Source organism: Opisthorchis viverrini (assembly GCF_000715545.1).
Source record: "Opisthorchis viverrini unplaced genomic scaffold opera_v5_249, whole genome shotgun sequence".
NCBI lineage: Eukaryota > Metazoa > Platyhelminthes > Trematoda > Opisthorchiida > Opisthorchiidae > Opisthorchis > Opisthorchis viverrini.
This window is the reverse complement of record NW_008751907.1, coordinates 194,198-215,960: the sequence shown is the minus strand read 5'-3', so window position 1 is coordinate 215,960 and position 21,763 is coordinate 194,198. Positions and strand designations below refer to the sequence as shown.

Below are 21,763 nucleotides of genomic sequence, written 5' to 3'. Positions count from 1 at the left end.
ATAAACTGCTCATCAGAAGAATAATTCGCACAACAGAGAACCCTCCATTTGAGGAGTCTTGGACCGGGGAGCCAATCAGCTCATAACCACGTGATGTGGACTCTCTGATTGGAGGATGAGTGCCTCCATATAATGTTTGAGTGCGAGTTAATCACAATGCCGAGTAGCTAACACACAAGACATCCTTCGTTAAAATCAGTAGTGTGTAAATGTTTCACGGAAGCCAATCAAAACATGGTCACTGGTGTTTACAGCAAAGAACTAAGGAAATGGCATTAGGATCCAGGAACCCAAGACTGATTTTCTTAATCTTTGGATAAGTCCAAAGTCAAATAATGACGATGAGACTCTCGATTTGAATTGAAAGCCATTTGGTCATTGAATTACGTTCAGAGCTTACGTTTTTCAAAATTTCCGTCCAACCCTTGAAACACCTGTTTTTCTCCCGTTCTCCTTGTATCATGGAATCACCACTTTTGCCTCTTTAGGTGGACTCGTAACTTGGGACAAAATCACGGACTTTAGGGAGGTTGGGTTAGCCTCTCCGGTGGTGCGGAACCCAGTGGAAATTGCCCGGGAATGCTTGCAGTGGACTGTTTTGGGGAGTGCCTTTTTTCTTTGAGTGATTTTGTCTGTCAGCCACAAATTAAAGCCACGTATCCTCATAAATTAGGAGAAACAGTACTGCCAATAATGCTCGTGATAATCAGAGAACAACCTTTGTTTACCGTAGTTTATTGATTTGCAGTTCTTCAGCTGACCCACCCACTATTCCTGTCCTGATTCAATTGAGTGTTAGCGATCGAACAGCCTTTTCCTACGCCTTCAGCAGCGTAACACAAAGGCCACCATTTTTCGTACGAATTGCTCTCCATCATACACTAGAAGCACTAACCGGACCCGGGGTTTTAATAGTTTGAACCGTTTGGCTACAGGAGCTCGAGGACGCAAGGAGAAAGGCGTAGGTGCTTGGCTCCTTTCTTGTTATACGGTGTTTGGGTGATCTTGTGTGTGAAGACGAGGCGGCCTGTTGAGTGTTTCAAATCCTGGCTGCCCAGGTTCGACGGTAGGCGACAAGGCTCTCTCAGATATCTACCTAGTGTTGGTTACAGTGGCATGGATCACTTGTACAATAGACGTTCAATATCGGCCTAAAGGGTGACGATCCAGGTTTCCATCTGACCACCTCAGCGATGACGCCATTCCTGATGCGTTTTGGGAACAAGAACAGGCATGAAGAGTTCCGTATGTGGGCGGCGGTGTCCAAGTCGTTGGGCGTTAATGAACTAATTGTTCAGTCCGATTGATACATTCGACACATAATCCTGAGAATGTTCCACAAACACAAGTGGTAGGAAAACTGCATCCTGCGGCCAGGTTTCGTAAGCATAGATTAAAACAGACCGGTCTACGAACTCATTGGTACTAACTTCTATGTCCTGTCTTGTACATACTTCAGTTATAAGAACGGCTTTGTGAGGATTGTCCAAGCGTGTCGTGACTTTGTCACTAGCCTGTCTGTTCTGGAACGTAGTTGAGCGAAGGTATCTGAACTCGCAAACGTTCTCTAGTGCTGCATCCCGTTTATTGTAAGCGGTCCATTGAGGTAGGGGACAATGTATAAAAGGTCTTGGTTTTCGAGGGAGGCTTTGATCTCAGTGCCAACGAAAGAAGCCCACTAGCATATTTCGTTGAGGATCTGCTCTTGACTGTGTTGATCTGCAGCGGGGATACTGTGTTATTAGCGAAATCAAGGTCTTTTATCGATACACCCTGTCCAACCTCCACTCCGTAGTGTCCGCTGGCGGGTTGGCGGATTATCCCGTTAATTTAGCAGAAGTCCGAATTCAGCATCCTGTCCACGGAAACTACTTGCAGCCATTTGGGTGCAGCTGTGGTGAGTAGCGCTCGCCAGCTGATCTTAAGAAGAATCAAACCTTTTGAGGAAACTCTGACGTTTTTTAGGATTGTGCTTTGTAGGAGGAGGCAACCTGATAGTTTTTAGTTTTTACAGTTAACTCTGATGCATTACGTGGTTATTTACTGATTGCCTTGAGGTCTTGTTTCGCCGTTGATTGACAGAGGTGTTCACATAAGTCGGGATATGTCGCCATCTCGACTTTGAGATACACCAAGGGCATACTTGTTGGGTTTCGTTGATTCTGTTTTAAGATCAACTTTATTTTTGTCTCTTATAGAATTACGAAATGACTCTACGAAACGCACGCTATCATAGCGACAAAATAAGATAGTGTACCTCACCAAGAGCCGTGGTTCATCATCCTTCTATGTTATATCCGTTTGTTTGCAGATCTTCTAATTATTCAATAAATTTTCCTTCTGAGTACTTGTTTAATTTTTTTATTAGTCTCACAGCATTCTTAGCGGCTGTACGTCAGACTTCTCTGATTTGGTTTTAAACGGGGATTAATTCGTCTTTCTTCCCAAAGAGCTTTGCCCATCTACCACGAGGATTCGCTGTAGTAAGCTAGACCATCCGATTCTGTAATACCCGGGAAGTCTGTAGATTTGTAATTTCCAGTGGTTCATACCTCACTGAATTTGAGTGGGATGCAAACCTGCAAACTTCCGAATAAGAACTTCCATTCTCTGCTGACCGAAATCGGCTCGTTTCATCTGTGTTGGTGCCAAATGAGCTGTAGAACACACTTTTTCATCTCAAGATATTTCGAAATCACGGTACTCGTTTCATGCATTACGTTTGAGACGACCCGGGTTAATCTCAGAATGCGTGGCTCAAGGTACTCCTATTTGTTGCTGAGGTACGATCAGAACTTTGGAGCAACTTACTTGTGTGGTATGGATCTTAATGTAGTGGTGAACGGTGCAGACTCAAGAAACCGTGTAACTCAGGTAAGGGAGTAAAACAGTTACTCATCAAAGCCGCGATGGCTCAGTGGTTAGAGCGCAAGTTTACTGACCGGAAGGTCCGTGGCTCGAACCTGACCTCTGCATCTCGACTTCCCCTATCTAGGCTTGGGCAACCTGGCGGTATCTCAGCCCTCATGCTTCCTTCGGGTGTCATTGCAGCTAGGCGCCGAATGCGTGTTACAGCTGAACGATTTCGATTTTTATTTCAACAAAGCCGAAACCGGTGAAACACGAAATACCGGTCGTTATGTTCGTCACTGACCAGCTGGACAGGACAGCTGGAGCGAAATTGTTGTTCTGCCGGGTAATAAATGAGATCAGATGATTCCTTGTTCCTCACTTATACGGGCTGGATCGCATCAGGACTGTCATCATTGTATTTCTGGCATTGAATTTAAAAACAAAATAAAAGAACAAATCGTTCAGCTGTAGCATGCCTTCGGTGCCTAACTGCTATGCCACCAAATGCAGCACGAGGGCCGGGATACCGCCAAGTTGCCCAAGCCTGTACAGAGGAGGTCAAGATGCAGAGTTCAGGTTCGAACCACGAACCTTCCGGTCAGTAAATTCGTGCTCTAACCATTGAGCCATCCACCCCCACTAAATATAACTCGACGGATACATTCAAACACGTCACGAGGACAGCTAATTATCCAAGCCTTATCTAAGTGGCATTGAGCAGCAATTCTTTGACAACACGTGTGTAAGTGTATTTAGTATCCAACACCAGGATAAGTTTCATCCAGCAAGGGAATCCGAGTGACAGCATCTGCCGGATTTCTTAAGTCAGCTGTGACATTACTGGGGATGTTGTCGGCGATAAGGCCTGTCTTGGATTTGTCATCAGTCCAATGCAGTTCAGTTCTAAATGCTCAGCCTGTTCACTCCCAGCTCAATGAACCTGCGACAACCAATAGCCCTTGGGATAATTTTTATTGCTTGCTTGCAGTTCGTTTGTCAGGACGTGGAGCAAGGTCACAGGGTCTCCCTCACATGTACAACGGATCAGCGGTGGTCTGGGATATGAACACCCCGCTTGAATTCACGCAACATACACCATACTAGGGAGGCACTTTCCACGAATTTGGCTCATGCGCCGAGCCAAGCGTCGCTTCCCACCATCTCCCCGACAGTACAGGTCACAAGAGTGAAACGATTCGAATACTCCGAAGTATGATTTGAAAGAACTATCACACGACCCAACCCTACAACCACCCACATTCTCTGATTTTCACTCATCAAGCTGACCAAGCATTGTTCCAGCAAAGCTGGATCTATATCCGACAGCAAAACCGTCGTAGTGAGCTTGTCTCGTTGTTGCTATTCCTCTGGTCGGCTGTGCGGATTTTCCGACGTTCTGCTCTATCCATTACTGTGCTTTGACAGTTGCAAGTAGGACATGGTAACTTGCACGATCGAAAGACAAGGTGTCCGGAGGCCAGCCGTCCCTAATCGACCTTCACATCATTTGGACGGATGTGTCACGTGCAGGACACGGATTAAACGAAGGCCTGCCCTGATTGGTCAGAATACTAGCCAATCCGAGTCGAGCATCCTGAGCTCGACGCTTCTCACGCCCTCACGGGGATTCCGGCACGACTTTGTGGAACACCTTTGATTACCATCGAAGCAGGAAGCCAAGGGACCGATACAGAGTTGCACTATCGTTCAGCAAGACACAACACAATGCTATTATGGACAGTGAAGATCGTTCCATACTGCATGGACTATAGAGGGTTGTCGGTAACTGCGACCTGCGAAACGCCTGTCTATTGTCTTAGGGATTCCTTTGCGTATCTGGGATATAGCTAGAACCGTTTTCCCACGTGATTGTAATATTGAAAAGTTGCCTATCGAGGAGTGGTGTACTGCATCGCGTTGGTGTAAGCCCCTGTGTTATCCAGCGCCCATTTCCGAGAAATATGTTTTGGCCATCTCAGTTAACCTTACTGATAACTCCTCCGTATAAATGAACCATTATTCTGAAGTTTCCCAAACATTGACATAACATGGGTGTGGAAGTCGGGTCACATTAGAGTCTGGATCATCATCTCCATCATATGCATCATATGTTAGTTTGAATGAGATGGATCCTAGTCACGTTTACCACGCCTACATATCCGCAGGTTGTACCTGCCTATTAGGTAAACTTGATCTGCATTCAACAGTTGGGACTGGCCTTCACAATGAGGGAGTTCCTATTAGTCTCACCCCATAGCATATTTGTTCCCAACAGCCATTTATATTCATCATGTTTTGCCAGGACTGCAGAATTCCCAATTGCACGTGCATTTGAGAAGGTTGGTCTATAGTGTGGTGGTTGGTTAGATATACACTTTGGGGTTCTAAGTATTCGGACTGCAAGTACTATGGCGAACCACGAAACGACATGGGGTTTCCCAAAGTACAGTTGAAGCAGTTTCGATCCAGCAATTCGACGTATTCGGTTTGTTTCCACAGATGGCCTGAAAAATTTACACTCGCTATGTGTATGCATGCGTACATTGAAAGCGCGGATAGCTGTTTTGATAGTGACTGTTTCAGAACGAGATCGGTTCTCGCTCCTTAGCTGTCACTCTGACGTTGGTACTGGGTCATACTTGGGTTTGCTCAGAGTAAGCAAACAGGACATTTTCAGGGCATGGTATAACTCCTGGGACAAAACACATTCTACTACCCTCTAAGTGTGACATCCATTCATCCAGGTTTAATTATATGAGTACATTGCGGTAGTAATGGAGCAGCCATCCAACAACTTACTATCTGGTTTCCTTGTCGCTGGAAGGCAAGGTGTATACAGATAGCGGGTGAAAAGATATCCTACTGTGGTTGCGAAATAGCAAAATTCAGGCACCAAGCAGTATTGGGATGAAAAATCCAATCAGCATCTCCTAGAACGACGGTCTAGACAGGGTTATGGATACCTGTGCATTGATATGATAATGGACGCTAATCTGATATGTCCACCGCAATCGACCAACTCTTTGGAGGCATTGATGATCAAACACCGAGTTTCCGCACATCTGTACGTATGAGCCACGTTTCTGACTCATAAAACAGTATGAATCACTCTTAACGGATAAGCTGAGGTGTCGGTAGTTGGCACAAGCTGTCTTGGGCTTTCATATTTGAAAAGTGATCTAATTTACCGACAACTTGGACTTATACAAATAACTTTTTTACCAAGTCGATTGGTCGGCAAGTTTGAGGTTTGCGTTTGGTCCTACTCAATCTTGCGGCAGCACTTCAGTTTGAATGCGTACCAAACCGTGCGGTGGAACTAAGTATGTTATTTGAACTGACATCTCTGAAGGAGCTGAACCGAGCAGAGCACTATCGTCTGCATACTGTGTCTGTGACCGAACACGTGCTATCAGATGCAGCCGGGGAAATTTCAAACAGCACCTCAATAACAAAGCTAAAAGGGAATGGTGTGAAAGTACAGCCTTGTCTCATGCTACTGGAACTCAGGCAACAGCTCGCTGTCTGACCGTATTCGCCCACTGGAGTTTCCATACAGTGTGTTTGTAACGTAAACGTCCAGAAGTGTCGCCTTTGTTCGCTAGGCACCGCTGCATTTTCTGACGAACGACAGAAGAAAAGCAATCGTTTGATCAAGGGTACAGTGTGTTTGTAACGTAAACGTCCAGATGTGTCGCCTTTGTTCGCTAGGCACCGCTGAATTTTCTGACGAGCGACAGAAGAAAAGCAATCGTTTGATCGAGGAAAGTAACCAACGTTATAGGTTTGTAATAGTGGCGCTGTTCAAGAACCTGTCTCAGGGCAAACATATGGTCAATGTTGTATCATCAGCCAGGGCGAAATTCAAGCTTATTCTCAATAATCTGTCTTTTTCATTGGTTGATCGACCTGCGCGAAATGGTGCCAGAGAACACTTTGAATGTTACGGCTGCCAGGGTGGTACCAAGATGGTTTTCGCATGAACTGGTTGACCCCTTTCTGGATCGCGATCAAAGCTCCCCATTCCACCGGTACCCTGTTTTTCTTCCAAATCTGTATTATGATCATCAGGTTACCCATCAGAGCTTGGCCATCTTTAAAAGTGTAAGGTGCGGACCTTCCCGGATGAGTGCCTTATGGTAGTGGAGGAATGATATCTCGCGCTGGGTTTCTGATGCCCATGACAGGCTTGTATCGATGCTCTACTCAGGTTCGTTAGTTCTTCCAGAGAGTATGATGAAGCAGTTTAGCGGAATTTTTTTTTACGTTTTCGGTCCAATACGACGATTCTGCCAACGACTTGCGTTTCCATCTGTTTCGCATGGCTTTAGTGATGCCCATCTTCTTTTTCCGGTCGATCGTATCATCTGTAATGGGATGCAGCTGTTGCACGCACTGCAAGACTTTATCACCCCCTGGGTCTTCACACTTTACCAGCGCTCTCTGTTGCTCTCCAGGACGTCGATTATCTGGCATTTAGGAGATCTACGTACGTCATCGTGGACGCTAGTCGCTGCTATGGTAAGATCTGTCGATCATGACGAAATCCAGTGTCCATTTGGTTGGGTCGGATGGCTTGTGCAGGCAGTTCTAAAAGTGGAGAGGATGGCTTCTTTCGCTCGCTTCCATTTAACCACAAACCAGTCTTCGTCAGCGACGCGTCTTTGCGTTTCCAGTGGCTTTCCAGCCATATCTGCTGAATAGCGTTGAGTTACCGAATCTCGCTGAAATTTATGAACAGAATTCCCTTCTTTCGGCTTTTTGTAACGCTTAGGGGAAGCAATTGAATGGAACGATCGGAGTCCATTTGCGTACTTCTAGTGGAACGATGATCTTTAATTGGTGCTTTTCATCGGTAACACGGTCCAGTGATCCGCACCCAATGACCTGGTGGTTGGTCGCCTTCAAGCATCTTGGTGTGGAGGCTTATGCTGTCTGTCGCCGCCTATGCTGATAGGAAAAATGAACACATTTCAACAGCATTACGTTCCTGCTTACATTTCGGCCACAATCCAATTCAGTTTATCAGCTATAAACCACGTACCATGCGTACGTCGGTTCCAACTGCTACAGTTTCATTCACCGGAAAGTGAGAATATGGGACGCACAACCAAGCATTGGAGGCAATCGCATCATACATTGTCTACTTCTCGGTCATCTCCACTCAACGCACGGCTGGGCGAAAAGAGCTCTCCAAGCAGACGGTGATCTGGCATACGGATTACATGTCCTAAACAGCGTTAGTAATTCATCTGTCGTGGGATAGTTCCTTCTTCCTAAAACCGCCTGGTGTGCCCCAGCATTGCTAATCCGATGTTCCCAACAGGCCCGACCATGCTTTGAATACACCGAGAGCTTTTGTATGTCTTCTGCGCGTGGATGCCACTTTTGTGATCCATACATCAGTATGGACCGCAGTATAAACTCTGCCCTTAACAGTCACGTCAGCGCCATAGGTGTCGGAGGTTGAAAAAGCTGTTCTGTGCTTTCTGATCCGGGAAGTAATCTCATCCCCAGCCTGTTCACCAGAACCCGTACAACTACCCAAGGAAACAAATTTGCCTGCCACGTTAACTGGCAAGCAAGCAACCCCATGCAAGCATGGGGTTTGGGTTTGATCCCACCCAGTGTTGTAACAGCACTTTAAACTTTTACAGGTGTGAATCTTGTGACAAATCGTGAGCCAGATTTACTAAGATTATTTAAAATGGTTTGCATTTCTGAAGGATCTGAACCAAGGAGAGCAATATTGTCCACGTACTCGATATTTGTGAACAAAGTCCCGGGAGAATTTAGGCCTCCGAGGTTTCTGAGGCAGGCACAGAAATTCCAAGCAACATATCAACAAAGTTGAAGGAAGTGGGAAGGCGAGAGAAAGCAGGCATGTCTTAAACCATTGGACGTGGTGATCTCACGTGGAGGCTTGCCGTATACTCGTACGCGTCCGCAGGATTTCACATACAGTGTCCTAATAAGGGAAGAAACACTTATGATCACCAAACAACGTCAAAGCTTTTGACGGTCGACAGAGTAAAAGGCAGCTTTCAAATCCAGAAAAATGACCACCGTGAGACGTTTGAAAGAGTACCGCTGTTTAAGAAGTGTCTCAAGTTAAAGATATAGCCTATTCATTCTGGACCACAGTGGAGCCCAGCTTGATTCTCACAAATCTGTCTCTCCTCGTAATTCATCAACCTGCGCAAACTAATTCCACTGAGCACCTTAGATGCGACGGATACCAGGCTGGTGCCGTTCTTGCACCCTTTTTGAAGACTGGTATAACGGTCGAGGAACTCCATTCCACTGGTATTCTGCTTTTTTCCAAATCTTCCGCAATATGGTCGTCAGGCTGTTCACCAAGACCTCGCCACCTTTGAAGAGTGCGAAGTGCATCTGTCACCTGTAGCAAGAGCCTCCTCCATCCCCTCGGTCTTCGTAATAAACCAGCATTCTCTTATTCCTCACGCTCCTTGTAATGCGGCATTTCAGTGATCTGCGTGCGCCATTACAGTCGCTGTTTGCTGGTTCGAACTTTCTGTCGGCAATAAGATGTGCTGTTCATCTAGTCAATTCGGATGGCTTGGACAAAGTGCTCTGAAGGCTGAGAGCATAGCTTCTTTAATTCGCTTCCATTCAGTTTCGAAGCAACCTTCGGCACTCGCATGACTGCGTTTCCAGTAGCCATATCAGCTTAATAATCTTGAGCTACTGGAACTTTTCGTAGTTGATGGGTGGAGTTGCTCGGTTTTGGTGGTGACGCAAAGCGAAGTGGTAACCAGCCTTGCACTATGGCATGGTCAGAGTCAAATTGCGTACCCCAGAAGGAACGAATGTCTCTAATTGAGGCTCTCCATTGGTAACTGATAGCCACATGGTTCAATTGGGGGCGAGATGGCCCAAGTGGTTAGAGCCCGAATTTCCTGACCGGAAGGTCCGTGGTTTGAATCCGACCTCCGCCACTCGACTTCCCCTGTCTAGGCCTGGACAACCTGGCGGTATCCCAGCCCTCGTGCTTCCTTCGGGTAGCATGGGAGCTGGGCACCGGAAGGGTGTTACAGCTGAACGCTTTCTTTTTTCTTTTACATTGTTCAATTGAGTCCATGACTGTCTTGCGGTTGATGGCTTCCAGTTAACTCGACGTGAGCGTTTGTGTTGGAAGTTCGTACTGGTCAGGAACAGATGATCATCTGCACACATCCGAAGCAGTCACTTTCCATTATCCGTACGCTGAGCATTGACTCCTAACATACCACTTAATTGCGCCATTTCAGGGCTCAGTGATTCTGTTATGGACATTCATATCACCCACTGTGTTTGTTGCCCAAAGCGTTCGCCTTCAGAACTCGATAAACTCCGTCCTTCTCAGTCTCAGACCTGCGGTCTATCGGGGTGTATGCTGATTCTACAAAAAGCATTGTTTATCACATCTATCTGCGTTGATCTCATAGTGCAAAGATGACTGTTTAGTGGGACTCAGTTCGGTAAAACGCTTTCAGCCTTGGGGCTAATTGCCACTCCTCCACGGTAAATACCACGCGCCATTCCATCAGGATCATCAGATACCCAAAGATTGAATTGTGGAATATGTGAGTTCGCCCTAAACAACTTGACGTTCACCATCGAAGTGGGGCCTTGTATGCGTGTTTCGGAAATACATGCATTGACAGATTGAAGAAACAAGGTTTCAGCAACAGGTGCCTGTTACCCGATTTGACAGAGTGCGGACATTCAAGGCTGCAACGTGATCCAGATCTCTTGAGGTTAGTAGGTGCGTATGTTGGTTTACTTTTCTGGGTGGTGGTTTAAGCAAGGAGCCATGGCTAGGGGACTGACGAATGGGTTGATCGTACTGCATCATTCGATGGGTGAGGAGGAGCTGTGGCCGATGGCCAGTGAGTGAAGAGTTGCAAGCGCGAAAATTACTTCCCGGTCGTCCAAGCCGAAAAAGGGGTTGTGATTTCGGTACCGCATCCTGTGCCTTTGATTCGAAAGCCTGACCCACAGGGTAATGAGAGGATTTATGGTTTTGTTCCAGGACTCTTCCCTCAGTCTGAATCACCCTACTGCCTCCGCACTGCTGTTGCAGTGGACAGTATATCTTTACCATCAAGTCGCCTCCTGATACATTTTCTCGCAGTACGGGTATTGCTGCTCTTGATCGGACTGCTCCCCTTTGGGCTGAACCCACAGGAACTAAGTTCCAGCCAGTATAGCTCGCAGGATCAGTGCACTTTAGTAGCCCGACCACCACAATAAGAAGGCAGCTTTTGTTCGGTCACAGTCATTATCGGTGTTCGGTCTGCACCTATTGTGTTCTATCCGAGATTTCAAGAATCGTGGGTGGTACTCATGTTGATGAATAAAGTTTACCCGGTCGTTGTCACCTGCGCAGCATTTTGCATCAACACATCGGGCCAATTCACGAACTACCAACCCTCTGCTGACCTTTACCAGTTTTGTGTCATACCAAACAATCCGTTGATGATTTATAAGTTCTTCAGCTGTTCTCCGTTCGTCTGACTTTTGTTGATCCTAGGCTTCTCGAGACCCACAGAATGGTAAAGGTTGGCCAAAATAGAAGTTATTATTCGAACAATCAGAATGAAACAGAACACGGGCACATTTGCAAGAAAACAGTCAATTACGTTTACATCCAATTAAATCAATCATAAAGCATATGAAACATAAACATCCTGGAAAAGCACTTTCGACGTTAAAAGATTTATAAATTGATATATTACGAATATTGTGGACTTTGTTGCATTTGTTGATAAGCAAAGTGACAGTAGACCCTAAATTGAACAATGAAGAATTGTCGTAGCATTTTGCTAACAGCTGTAATTGAGTAGACTGGGTTCCGTCTTTTGCTCACATTTCGCGATGACATCCAGGTTGACTGTCTGGACAGACGCATGTTCGCGTGTGTTGACCTTCTCCTGGCAAACAGAAGTGGTGACATCGACCATTTGAATAGGTGCACGCATTGCTCATTCCTGATTAGAAGGGAAATAAAACGCCCGAGTGCTCAACATGGATTTATCTATATTATTTTTGGCCAACTTCTCATGCATTAGCAATGTTGCTTCAAGTACAGTAATCCCCCCAGTGAACCAACTGTACGACAAATACCCTTCTCAAATGTTAAGGTTTCTCGAGGGACAGAATCATCTTTTATTACAGTACTTTCTTTGTGGGACGACTCTGGAATTAGTCGGTGAAAGGCAGCTGAAACAACACGCTGACGAGTCAGTGGGAGGCAAGATGGCTCAGTGTTTAGAGCGCGAATTTACTGACCAGAAGGTCCGTGGTTCGAACCCGATTTCCGCCTCTCGACCTCCCCTGTCTAGGCTTGGGCAATCTGGCAGTATCCCAGTCCTCGTGCAACCTTCTGGCGGCCTGGCAGTTAGGCACCGAAAGGGTGCTACAGCTGAACGATTTTTTTCTACAGAGAATTCTGTAATGGAAGGTCATTCCGTTCCTGGAGCAGTCTTCACTTTAAGAAGGGTTTGGGACCCAGCTATATCTTGAAAGTATCGAGGCTGCTCAGGTGGTTAAAACCCAAACTTACTGGCCGGGTGGTTCAAGACCAACCTCGGGATCACAACTGCTTCTGTCTAGGCTAGGAAAAACTGAAAGCATCTCAGCCCTCGGGCCTCCTACGGATCTCGTGGCCGCTGGGCACCGAAAGGGTGTTACAGCCGAACGATTATTGTTATCATTAAGTATCGATAATTTTACACTACGTGGAAATGTCCTATTTGGTTTTCTCAGCGTGTCAGTTTTTGCAATCTGTTGTGTTCACCTGTTTCTTGAGATTTGAACCTCACGGAGCCCAGTTGAGTTCTGTGATTTTAAAGGTTTTTAAGGTACTGTGGATTTGATGGCACTTCCTGTATAGGTTTCATATTGAAGTTTTCAAAGTCGAAAATTCGTCACTACATCCACATTAATTTTTCGGTCAGATTTCCCCATCCGTAGCATTGTCAAAAAACTTTCAGAGTCACTTACCAGGATTGCATACGGCCAGAGTGGCAATGGATTGGAAGCGATTTGAACAACACACCAGACGGACATGCACGCGTCTAGCGGGGTTAGCAGAGTAATAGACGGGTCTGTGGAAGTAAAGATAGACGATTGGATCGAGTTGTTACTGAGAGTGGAAAGAAAATCATCAGTTCCATTTCAAAACGTCGGTTTGTGGTAAAACTTGGAACGCCTATCAAAACACATCCTTTGACTCACTTGGAGGCGTCTGTCCAGAGGACAGTACCACGATGGTGGACCAAACCCCACGATGGCTCCTCTGTTGGATTGAACTGCCTCAGTCGTTCCTGCATTATGACAGAGCGACCATCCTCACTGAGTCGCGCACAATGCATCTCTGTGGCCAGGGCGAACACGTTCGTAATGGACCGTTGAATCCAGCACAGTCTACCGGCAGATTTGTCCATGTCGTCGTAAGATGGAGAAAGACTTAGAGCGAGAGGTTCTCCGTTCAGCTGTAGCAACTGCCTCTCATTCTCGCCAGCCATCGAAGCGACTTGTATCGTCCCATTAGGCATCCACCCATCGGTGAATGCTGCCCAATATAGTAGCCTGTGTATTGTGAAATTAAATTTGTTAATGTTCTCATAGAAACCAACATGGCATCGACTGTGATTGATGCATAACGTTCTGAAAAACATCTGAATGCCGATGATAGAATGCCTTGTTAAGTTAGTGGTAGAGATAGTGTTAAATAACACTTTGGATGAAATAAACACAGATGGGAAACTGGGTATAAGGCTTCTACGTGATGCCAGTTAGGCAAGTGAGCTACCACTGCATCTGACAGCCGGATTCTAGCAAAGACAATAAGCATAGTGTGCTGCGACGATGATAATGACTGCTTAGAAACGAGTAGTTAGTGGGTGTACCAAATCTGGAACGGTGGTTTGCGATCCAGTGGGATGATTTTAATGAACTATTAGAAAGAAGGGTGAAAGTATGAAGAATTCTAGCTACTTGAGTCGTAGTGTAGAAAGTAGTGTCCATAACTGATGTTGCGTATGCTCGCATGGCCTTTTTTCTCATTTGTCCATACGAAAACTAAGGCGTGGAGTAACCTGACATACACATGAGCAGACTCGTTCAAGGTCAATGTCAATTTCACTCTTATTTCGACAGATCATAAGCAGCACACTATGTTCCCTTCAGACAGAAGTCCTCACACAAAAGAATGATTCTGGCCAGTCCTATATGCAAATACATCGTGATAATCTGCGTAAAATCCAACATTCTTTTTTGTAAACTGTCAACTAGATCCTAGAAAGTGGAGTATGAAGAGATCGCATTAAGCAGAAAGGCATTGGAGGTGGGTATTCACACCTGCTATGGAAGTTGAGTCACAAACAAGCGAGATCACAACATAATCATCAGCTGATTTTGATGCACATAACACAAGGCTAAACAAACAGTCAGAAGGTTGCAACGTGGAACGTCAAGTAGGTCCAGCCATCATACGAACAGGGAGGATGATTTGTTTCTGTTTTAAATAGGTTGCGACAGAAAGCGCAGGTGAATCCCCCATTTGTGTCATCCTAAGGACAATAATTCTCATCATCCATTTGAGTAATTCGAAATACTGAGTCCCCTTTGTCCATCTCATTAGAACCGACGTTAGACAACTGCTGCGATATGTTAACATTGCTTTCACTCTCTCCATTTGACCGCGAAGAACACACATTGTACGAATAAAAAGTGCATACATGTTTGAGCTGAGAGTGCTTGGTTGATCACTACAAGTTACTTAAAAACGTCCGATTACCCAGAGCGCTTTAGCGAAATATCCTGTGAGGGATTCGTAATGGAAAAATATTTGCACACAAGGTAGAATAGCCTAACAACAGACGGACGAGAGGAAATGCTTTCCTAAAATGACTCGGTTTTCATTTGGGATCATAACTTTGTGGATTCGGAACACAGGATGTTAGAAGGATAAGCGAAAATGCATTACAAATCAATAAACAGACCATTCTACGTAAAGCATTGATTTCGGGATGATTCCTTGAGAATATTGGTTGCAATTAGGACACCAATCGGGTCGGAAGTACAATTTTCAGGCAATGTTTGCTGAAAATTCTGTGTACTGGATAAACTGGTACGCGTATGTAGAATGGTCAAGTTTCTTCCACTTGTGTCATCCAAAAAAGGTCACCAAAAGGTGATGTTTAGAAAAATCATATTTCAGTCGAACTGCGAACAAAACTCATTTGCAAACTAATTTGGTTTTTGCGAGAGACTCACCTGGAACCCAGCTGAATCTCTCGTTTGTATTGTTTCCAAACAACCGAATCTGCTGCACCAGGCCGACTCATGCTCCAGTCGCTACGATATTCGAGGTATCGCGATACATGTATATCTTTGTAATGTATTACTCATAAGGTTGCTGAAAATCCATCGACAGTCCACGACCGGTTTCGCCCTTTTTGGGGTCCATCAGGTAGGCGTAGTCTTTGAGTTTCCATCAACATTATGTTCTGCTTGAAGCTAAAACTCAGTTGTTATTGGCCCATCTAGCATATGTCAATCCAGTCTACATGGAAAGTTACGTAACAGAGAAGGTAAAACTTTAAAATGTTTAGCAAGTGCCTGGTGGGTTCACTTAGTAGCTGGATCCACATTGTGAGGTTCTGTGCGCAGAGTGTAGTTGTTGCGACATTCCACAGTGCACTAATCCCTTATTCTAACTGAATCATATAAATCCACAAAATTCCTTCTTTTCACCCATCTGCCACCATGCCGTTTTCTTGGTCCAGTTTGGTCCGGTATTTTTGAAAACTTATTCTGTAACCTTACATATAAAAATGATTTTCAACCATTCTTCTCAATAATGCGTATAAGGCTTGGTGATGCACTTGCGCATCCAGCAAAACCCTGTGGGTGGTGCGTGGATCACAAATCATGAGCACATCATTTGTGAATGTAAAGTGGATTTCAAGTCAGGAAACTGAATTGCACCAGATTTCAGCTCTAGCAGGGAGGAGAAAGAATGTCGGCCTAATGTGGCACCCACCTGATGAGCCCCAAGAAGAGCGAAACCGATCCGGGCTGTCGAAGAGTTTCAAGCTTGCTTGGGAGTACTAGATTACGTATAGACATCTAGATATCTCGAGTATCCTATCAACTGAAACATGAAGCTGCCTGGTGTAGCACATTCAGTTGAAGCGGGCTATCATAAACGAGAGATTTCGCTGGATTATGTTGAGTCTCCTATCAAAACCGAATTCATATGCAAATGACAGCATCTGTCAAAATTGCCTCGGTTAATCGTCTTTTTCAAGGATGGCATTGTTGGTGAGACTGCCTTCTCTGAGCCTCAATGCCATTGCGCCTCAGGTGACTTGCTAGTCTGAATGAACTCATCAGCGCCGGTTGCCGGAGGACAGCCCGTGAATCGCATGATAGATTTCATAATTATGGTTAGACGACGATCGAAAGAATACAAGTTATTTTTAGGTGGCCTTGTCATTTGTAGAACTCGTGTTCACATCAATCTCGTTTGAACAACCGTCCTTCAGTCCAAGGGAAGCGCGTCAATTCGAGTTCCGCTCTTATTGGAGCTCGTCAGCATTGCCAAGCCGAGGTTTGAACTCCGGACATCTGACATACGAGGTGAGTGGGTAACCACTACCCCACCAGCGCACGATGGACACATTCCCTGTCGGAACAGACGAATGTGTTCAAATTTGAGAGATGTGATTAGTTCGACCGACGGAAGTTTGGATTTTTACTTATAAAGTACTGATTGCTCATGGCCTCGAGCCCCATCAAGTTCACTACTGAAGGGCCTTGGTAAGGGCGAAATAGATTTCTTTTTCCTCGATTGTTGTGTCTAGTAGAACCCGTGGTTATTCACCGTAACATTTAAATCCTCACATTTACATTCAAAAGTAATAACTTCTAAATTAATTCGCGTAGTAGAACCCGTGGTTATTCACCGTAACATCTAAATCCTTACATTTACATTCAAAATTAATAACTTCGCCCCTCAGAACCCGAAACCAACTTACCCTCGTGACGAATGTAAAGCCATTCCGGCTAGGCGAACTGGTTCACCTTGCTTGAAACTTCCGATATTACTCAGTGTGTGCTTCATGTGCGGTTTGTCGGGATTGAGCACGATCATTTGGCTTGCAGCTTCATCCCAGGCATAAATGTTTCCAGATGGTGGATCAACCGCCAAGTTTCGGAATCGAGCCAGCTGCGACTGATAAATCTTGGAAGTACTCAGTTCCTTCTGCGTGTGATGAGCATTACCCCATCGAATTGTATTGCCAAAGTCGCAAGTATAGATGACGGACTGTCTGTTACAGTCGGTCACCATGGCTACTCTGGCGTACTTGTTGTTCTCCGCTACGTTGGAAGGGAAATAATTACGTGCGATAAGCATAAAGTCAACAAGAACCACATGTTTTAACTAGCGCATATGGATACGTATGCTGCGGAACCGCGACTCTGGAACATCTCTCATTCAGTTGGGTTAGGATCTTCGACCTATGACCTGGAAACGGCATGGATCGATTATTCTTTATAATTTGAATGAACTGTTTGCATTGATATGCTGTGATTTAAAGCTTTTAACCTAAGTTATTCGATGTAAATCTTTATAGATAAAAAGGCGTTTGTGTTTTCTCTCCACACACTGAGTATTCCTAGTACTTGGCTTTAAATGGGGCGGAATAATGACATTTCTTCGATCAATCGGAAGTTGACCTCCATCGAGCTTGAATCATTTTCGAATATTCTAAACACTCATGGAATACAAAAATGGGAAGTAAAATCTGCGTGGGCTGCTGGTATATGAGGACTTTCCAGATTTGTTGGAAATATCAGTAAGTTTGTTATTCAACACTATACATTCATCATTAACCTAATGAAGTGGGATGTGGGGACAAGAGTAAACAAGGACTCACCAAGGTTCCAAAGAGAGGCAACTGTTGAATTTTGCCCACTTGAACGTACCTTCAATATTCCGTCGTCACTTGTTAGGAAAATATCATATGGCACTAAAATGACAGACAGGAGTGTTAGCACTTGTTAAGTCAACAAAACGTCGATAAATCTTTCGATCTAGGATGATTACGTTAGAAATACACTTCGATTTCACCATGGTAGCTAGTCTGTTCACACATACTTGCGGTTTCGTGAATTGCCACGTCAATGTAGGCTTCCGCCTGTTTCGCACGACAGTAATACCGTCCGGCGTCAGTTAGCGCTGGCTTTGCAATACGCAACTGAATCTCAAGTCCTGTTGGAAGTCGGTTCATAGAAACCTCGGCTGGCTGAGCTCCTTTTGGCTGTGTCCACTGGCCGGTGATCGATTCGTCCTTCGTGGTAACGTAGCAGAAAAGTGTTAGTGGTTTTTGTAGGTCAGCTACGCGGATAACATCGCCTTGACCAGTTATTTGCACCGTCACTGGCTCTGTTTTATGGTAAAGGAAGTGAAGGTGAATCTGGTTAGGCGTTGAGCACGTGTTCCAAGTAAAGCCTTCACTGCTAATTTTTCCGGTGTTTGGCCTGGTAACTTCGTTCCGCATGCAGAATTTTTAGTTCCGTTCTAACTAAACTGTTAAATGTTTGAATGCATGTAAGTTACTTTTGTATTGCGTCGCGAAGCGACTGGACCTTACCGTGGTGTGACGATTTGCGCATCTCAGCGACCTATTGAGCTATACTGGGGGTTGTCCCCGCGATACTCAGACAGACTTTCATACCAAGTTGGTCAATGGTTAGAGGTCTGACGAACAGTCTCCTGGTCCTCCAGGTTGGGGGTTGGAACATGTGGCAACTTGTTCCGCAGGAATGATAATGTATTTACATTCCCCGCCAAACACCGCTTCCTTGCGGTTACGCCTTTGAGCCAAAGGCTCTGGTCGAGGACCCTCCTGTCTAGGTGTGGGCGCCTCGACAGTACCCCAACCCACTTACAACCATGATACCTATACGGCAGGGAAGTGTCGGTATTGAACACTGGTGTTATGCTGTCGAAGACGATGATGATGATACTTTTACATTTCTGTCCTATTAATTATTGGGTATCTCGCTTAACACTCCGTTGGGTTGTGACCTTTCACCAGTCAGCGTATTTTTTGTAATCAGCTGTAACTCAACTGTGGTAACATTCAAGCATGCCCCAGAGTCATCCCCATGCACCTGGGAGTCATTTGTTTTGCTTTCGGGAAATGGCTCCTGTTTAAAGCAATGGCACACCAAGTTTTGATTATGAGCTCTCAAAAACAAATACCCCTATTTGGAGAGGTTTCTCTTGGGTCGCAATGGTTTGAAAACAGAGGGGTACTGATTCATCACCGTGGTGGGCATGTGGGCTGGTGGTCGGGTCTTATCACCGAATTCCCTTTCATAGTCCCATTGCTGTTCAGGCTTGTTTAATGTGCTAAGTAGAAAATGTGGAACTGGTCAGTGGGCCGTTTGGGTAGAAATGTGTGAATTTAGTGAGAACTAGACATAACCACATCTCATTTAGTATCAGTTATTGTCAAATTAACTTTCACATTAACTTCACATTAAATTCACATTAACTTCACATTAACTTCCACATGCTTGTGTTCTGGTCAAGTTAGTCAGACGCAATGGTAAATAGGGGATAGTAAGACGGAAATCAGAAGCTTACCCGGTTGAGGTGTAATGCGTTCGCAGAAGGTTTGACCATCTCCGTAATAACCTTCCATGCAGGTACAGCGTTCGTTTTCTCGATCACAAATGGCTTTTGGCAAACAAAGTTGGCAGTTCCAGGTACAGCTAATCCGTCCATCACCATCATAGCCATGTCGGCATTCACATCGCCCGGTTAGTCGATTGCATTCGGAATTTCGGACGTAACAACCTCCACCACATGTCGGATCAAGCTCAGGTCCGACACCTCTGTCCGGGTCACAATTTTTTACACCATCACCACTGTAGCCCGATTTGCACTGACAGGAATAGACTCCACCGTACTGGGCATTGGGTAAGCACGCAGCATTGACGTGACAATCACTCGGGACACATTCGGTGCACGTCCCCGGACGCGATTCAATGAAGCCTTGGGCACAGACGCACCGACCGTTGATACACTGGGCCAGTTCGTTTAGCGGTATTCCACGGCAGTTCTCACATCGACTCGGATCAACCGCTATGATTAAAAAACAAAATGACCGTTTCAGATTCTACGTGCTCAATAAAAAACCAAGCTGATTTGTACGAAATCCCAACCAAAGCGCATAATCATATAAACATAAAAGCACATCTACAGAAAAAATTCAGCGGCGAACTAGAAAAACCTCGTTTACAGCTAGAAGGAATGCGCTGAATATCAGTGCTGACAGGAATTACGCCACATATGATGGTACGCGAAGGGTGGATTTCTGGGGTACTATAAGACTCCGCCTAGGACCACTTCACAGTACACAGAACACCTCTCACTGCTCTCAAGTTTGAAAGACTGTAGTGCAAATTCTCCCCCCTGCTCTCTATTCCTTGACCTCAACAATTGTAATTTTTCACGTGGACTTCTTAGTATGTGTCTTGTCCTCCTGAGCTATTTGTACCTCTTGTTCACCTTATCGTCGGTTTAAAACACGGCAGTATGAATGAATCTGGCCGTAAAACGTCACCGTGGTTCGTTTACTAAGTCATTATTCAGGCACTAAATCAGACTTTGGGTGATAAAATTTACCCGTACTGATAATAAATGCTGCACTGAGTATTTGTACACAGCAGCCTTTGTTGACCTTTTCTGAAAGGGAGATACCTTAAAAAGCCCATTCACTCCATTCGATCTCGATCAACCGTATTCAGACGATCAATTCTTGATAAATCTGATGGGGGCGTGTGTGCATGGCCCATAGTCTAAGCGATAAGAATGACACTGTGTAAACCAGAACAAGCCTGGTTATGATTTGACGGGAATGCATTGTCTGAGGAAAGGCGAAGCACGCATGCGTGTACATATCTTAGGCAGGGTACTAGGTTTCTTTTAGCCACTATGTCGAAACCTCTACTTTGAAAATTAGTAAACTCACATGAACTTGGGGTACAGACCGAATATCCGTCACCCTCAAATCCAGGCTTGCATTGACATCTGTCGTTGACGCAGTGAGCATACGGGTGGCAGTTCTGGTCAATACATTGTCCTACAAAAGGATGGTGTGAACGTATAACAAGCAGATCAAGTTTCTCAAACTGCTTTCATTGGGTATGCGTCCCAGGAGGAAAGGAGGTTAGTGGGTTATGATCGTGTGGCAACGAAGAAACGCTAATCGAGTTATTTGCTAACAAGCATTTATTGTTGTCAGTTTCAACGGTGTTTCCGCGTTCGGTTTAGCTAAACAGCCATGCAAATTCATGCGTGCGACGTGCAACCGGAAGCTTCGGATATACGGTGCTTTCCGTGGACGTGTTTTACTTACCCCAACCCGAATAGTGACAGTATCGATAACCATCTCCAACATAGCCAGGTCGACACATGCATTGTCCTTGATAACAGTCGGCATCCGGATGACATTGCACTTTGGAACACAGATCTGTTACAACGTATTTATGATTTATGAAAAGATCAAACTTGTTTCTAATCCGAACTAGTTTACTCCACAACGGAAACATACAAGGTGAGCGAAATATAGTTTGGAAACATCTAGCCATTTTCCTTCTAATTTGGTTTTATTACTGCATATTGCGTATTTCCATTTGTTCCCCATACGTTTAGCTTATACATCTGAAGGTATGGACTTCCAAAAACCTCCCGAGCTGGTTAGGTCCATAAATGAGGAAACCTGTTTTCAAACCGTCCTCGGTGCATTTTGTGACCTGCTAAGCAGATGAACATATTTCTATTGACATAACAGACTACGTGTGATTTTTTCTGAAAAGA

The 21,763-nt window shown here is 45.1% G+C and overlaps 1 protein-coding gene across 1 annotated transcript in view; it reads right to left on the bottom strand.

Moving 5' to 3' along the window:
- T265_09012 (hypothetical protein) overlaps positions 1-21,763 on the bottom strand; it is a gene marked incomplete at both ends in the record, with an annotated part of 137,165 nt that overhangs the window by 21,844 nt on the left and 93,558 nt on the right. The window contains 8 exons of the mRNA XM_009174973.1: positions 12,862-12,965; positions 13,096-13,449; positions 16,905-17,247; positions 17,808-17,900; positions 18,029-18,316; positions 19,526-20,026; positions 20,916-21,026; positions 21,303-21,416. Coding sequence (XP_009173237.1) covers positions 12,862-12,965; positions 13,096-13,449; positions 16,905-17,247; positions 17,808-17,900; positions 18,029-18,316; positions 19,526-20,026; positions 20,916-21,026; positions 21,303-21,416 — 1,908 coding nt within the window. The remainder of the gene's footprint in view (positions 1-12,861; positions 12,966-13,095; positions 13,450-16,904; positions 17,248-17,807; positions 17,901-18,028; positions 18,317-19,525; positions 20,027-20,915; positions 21,027-21,302; positions 21,417-21,763) is intronic.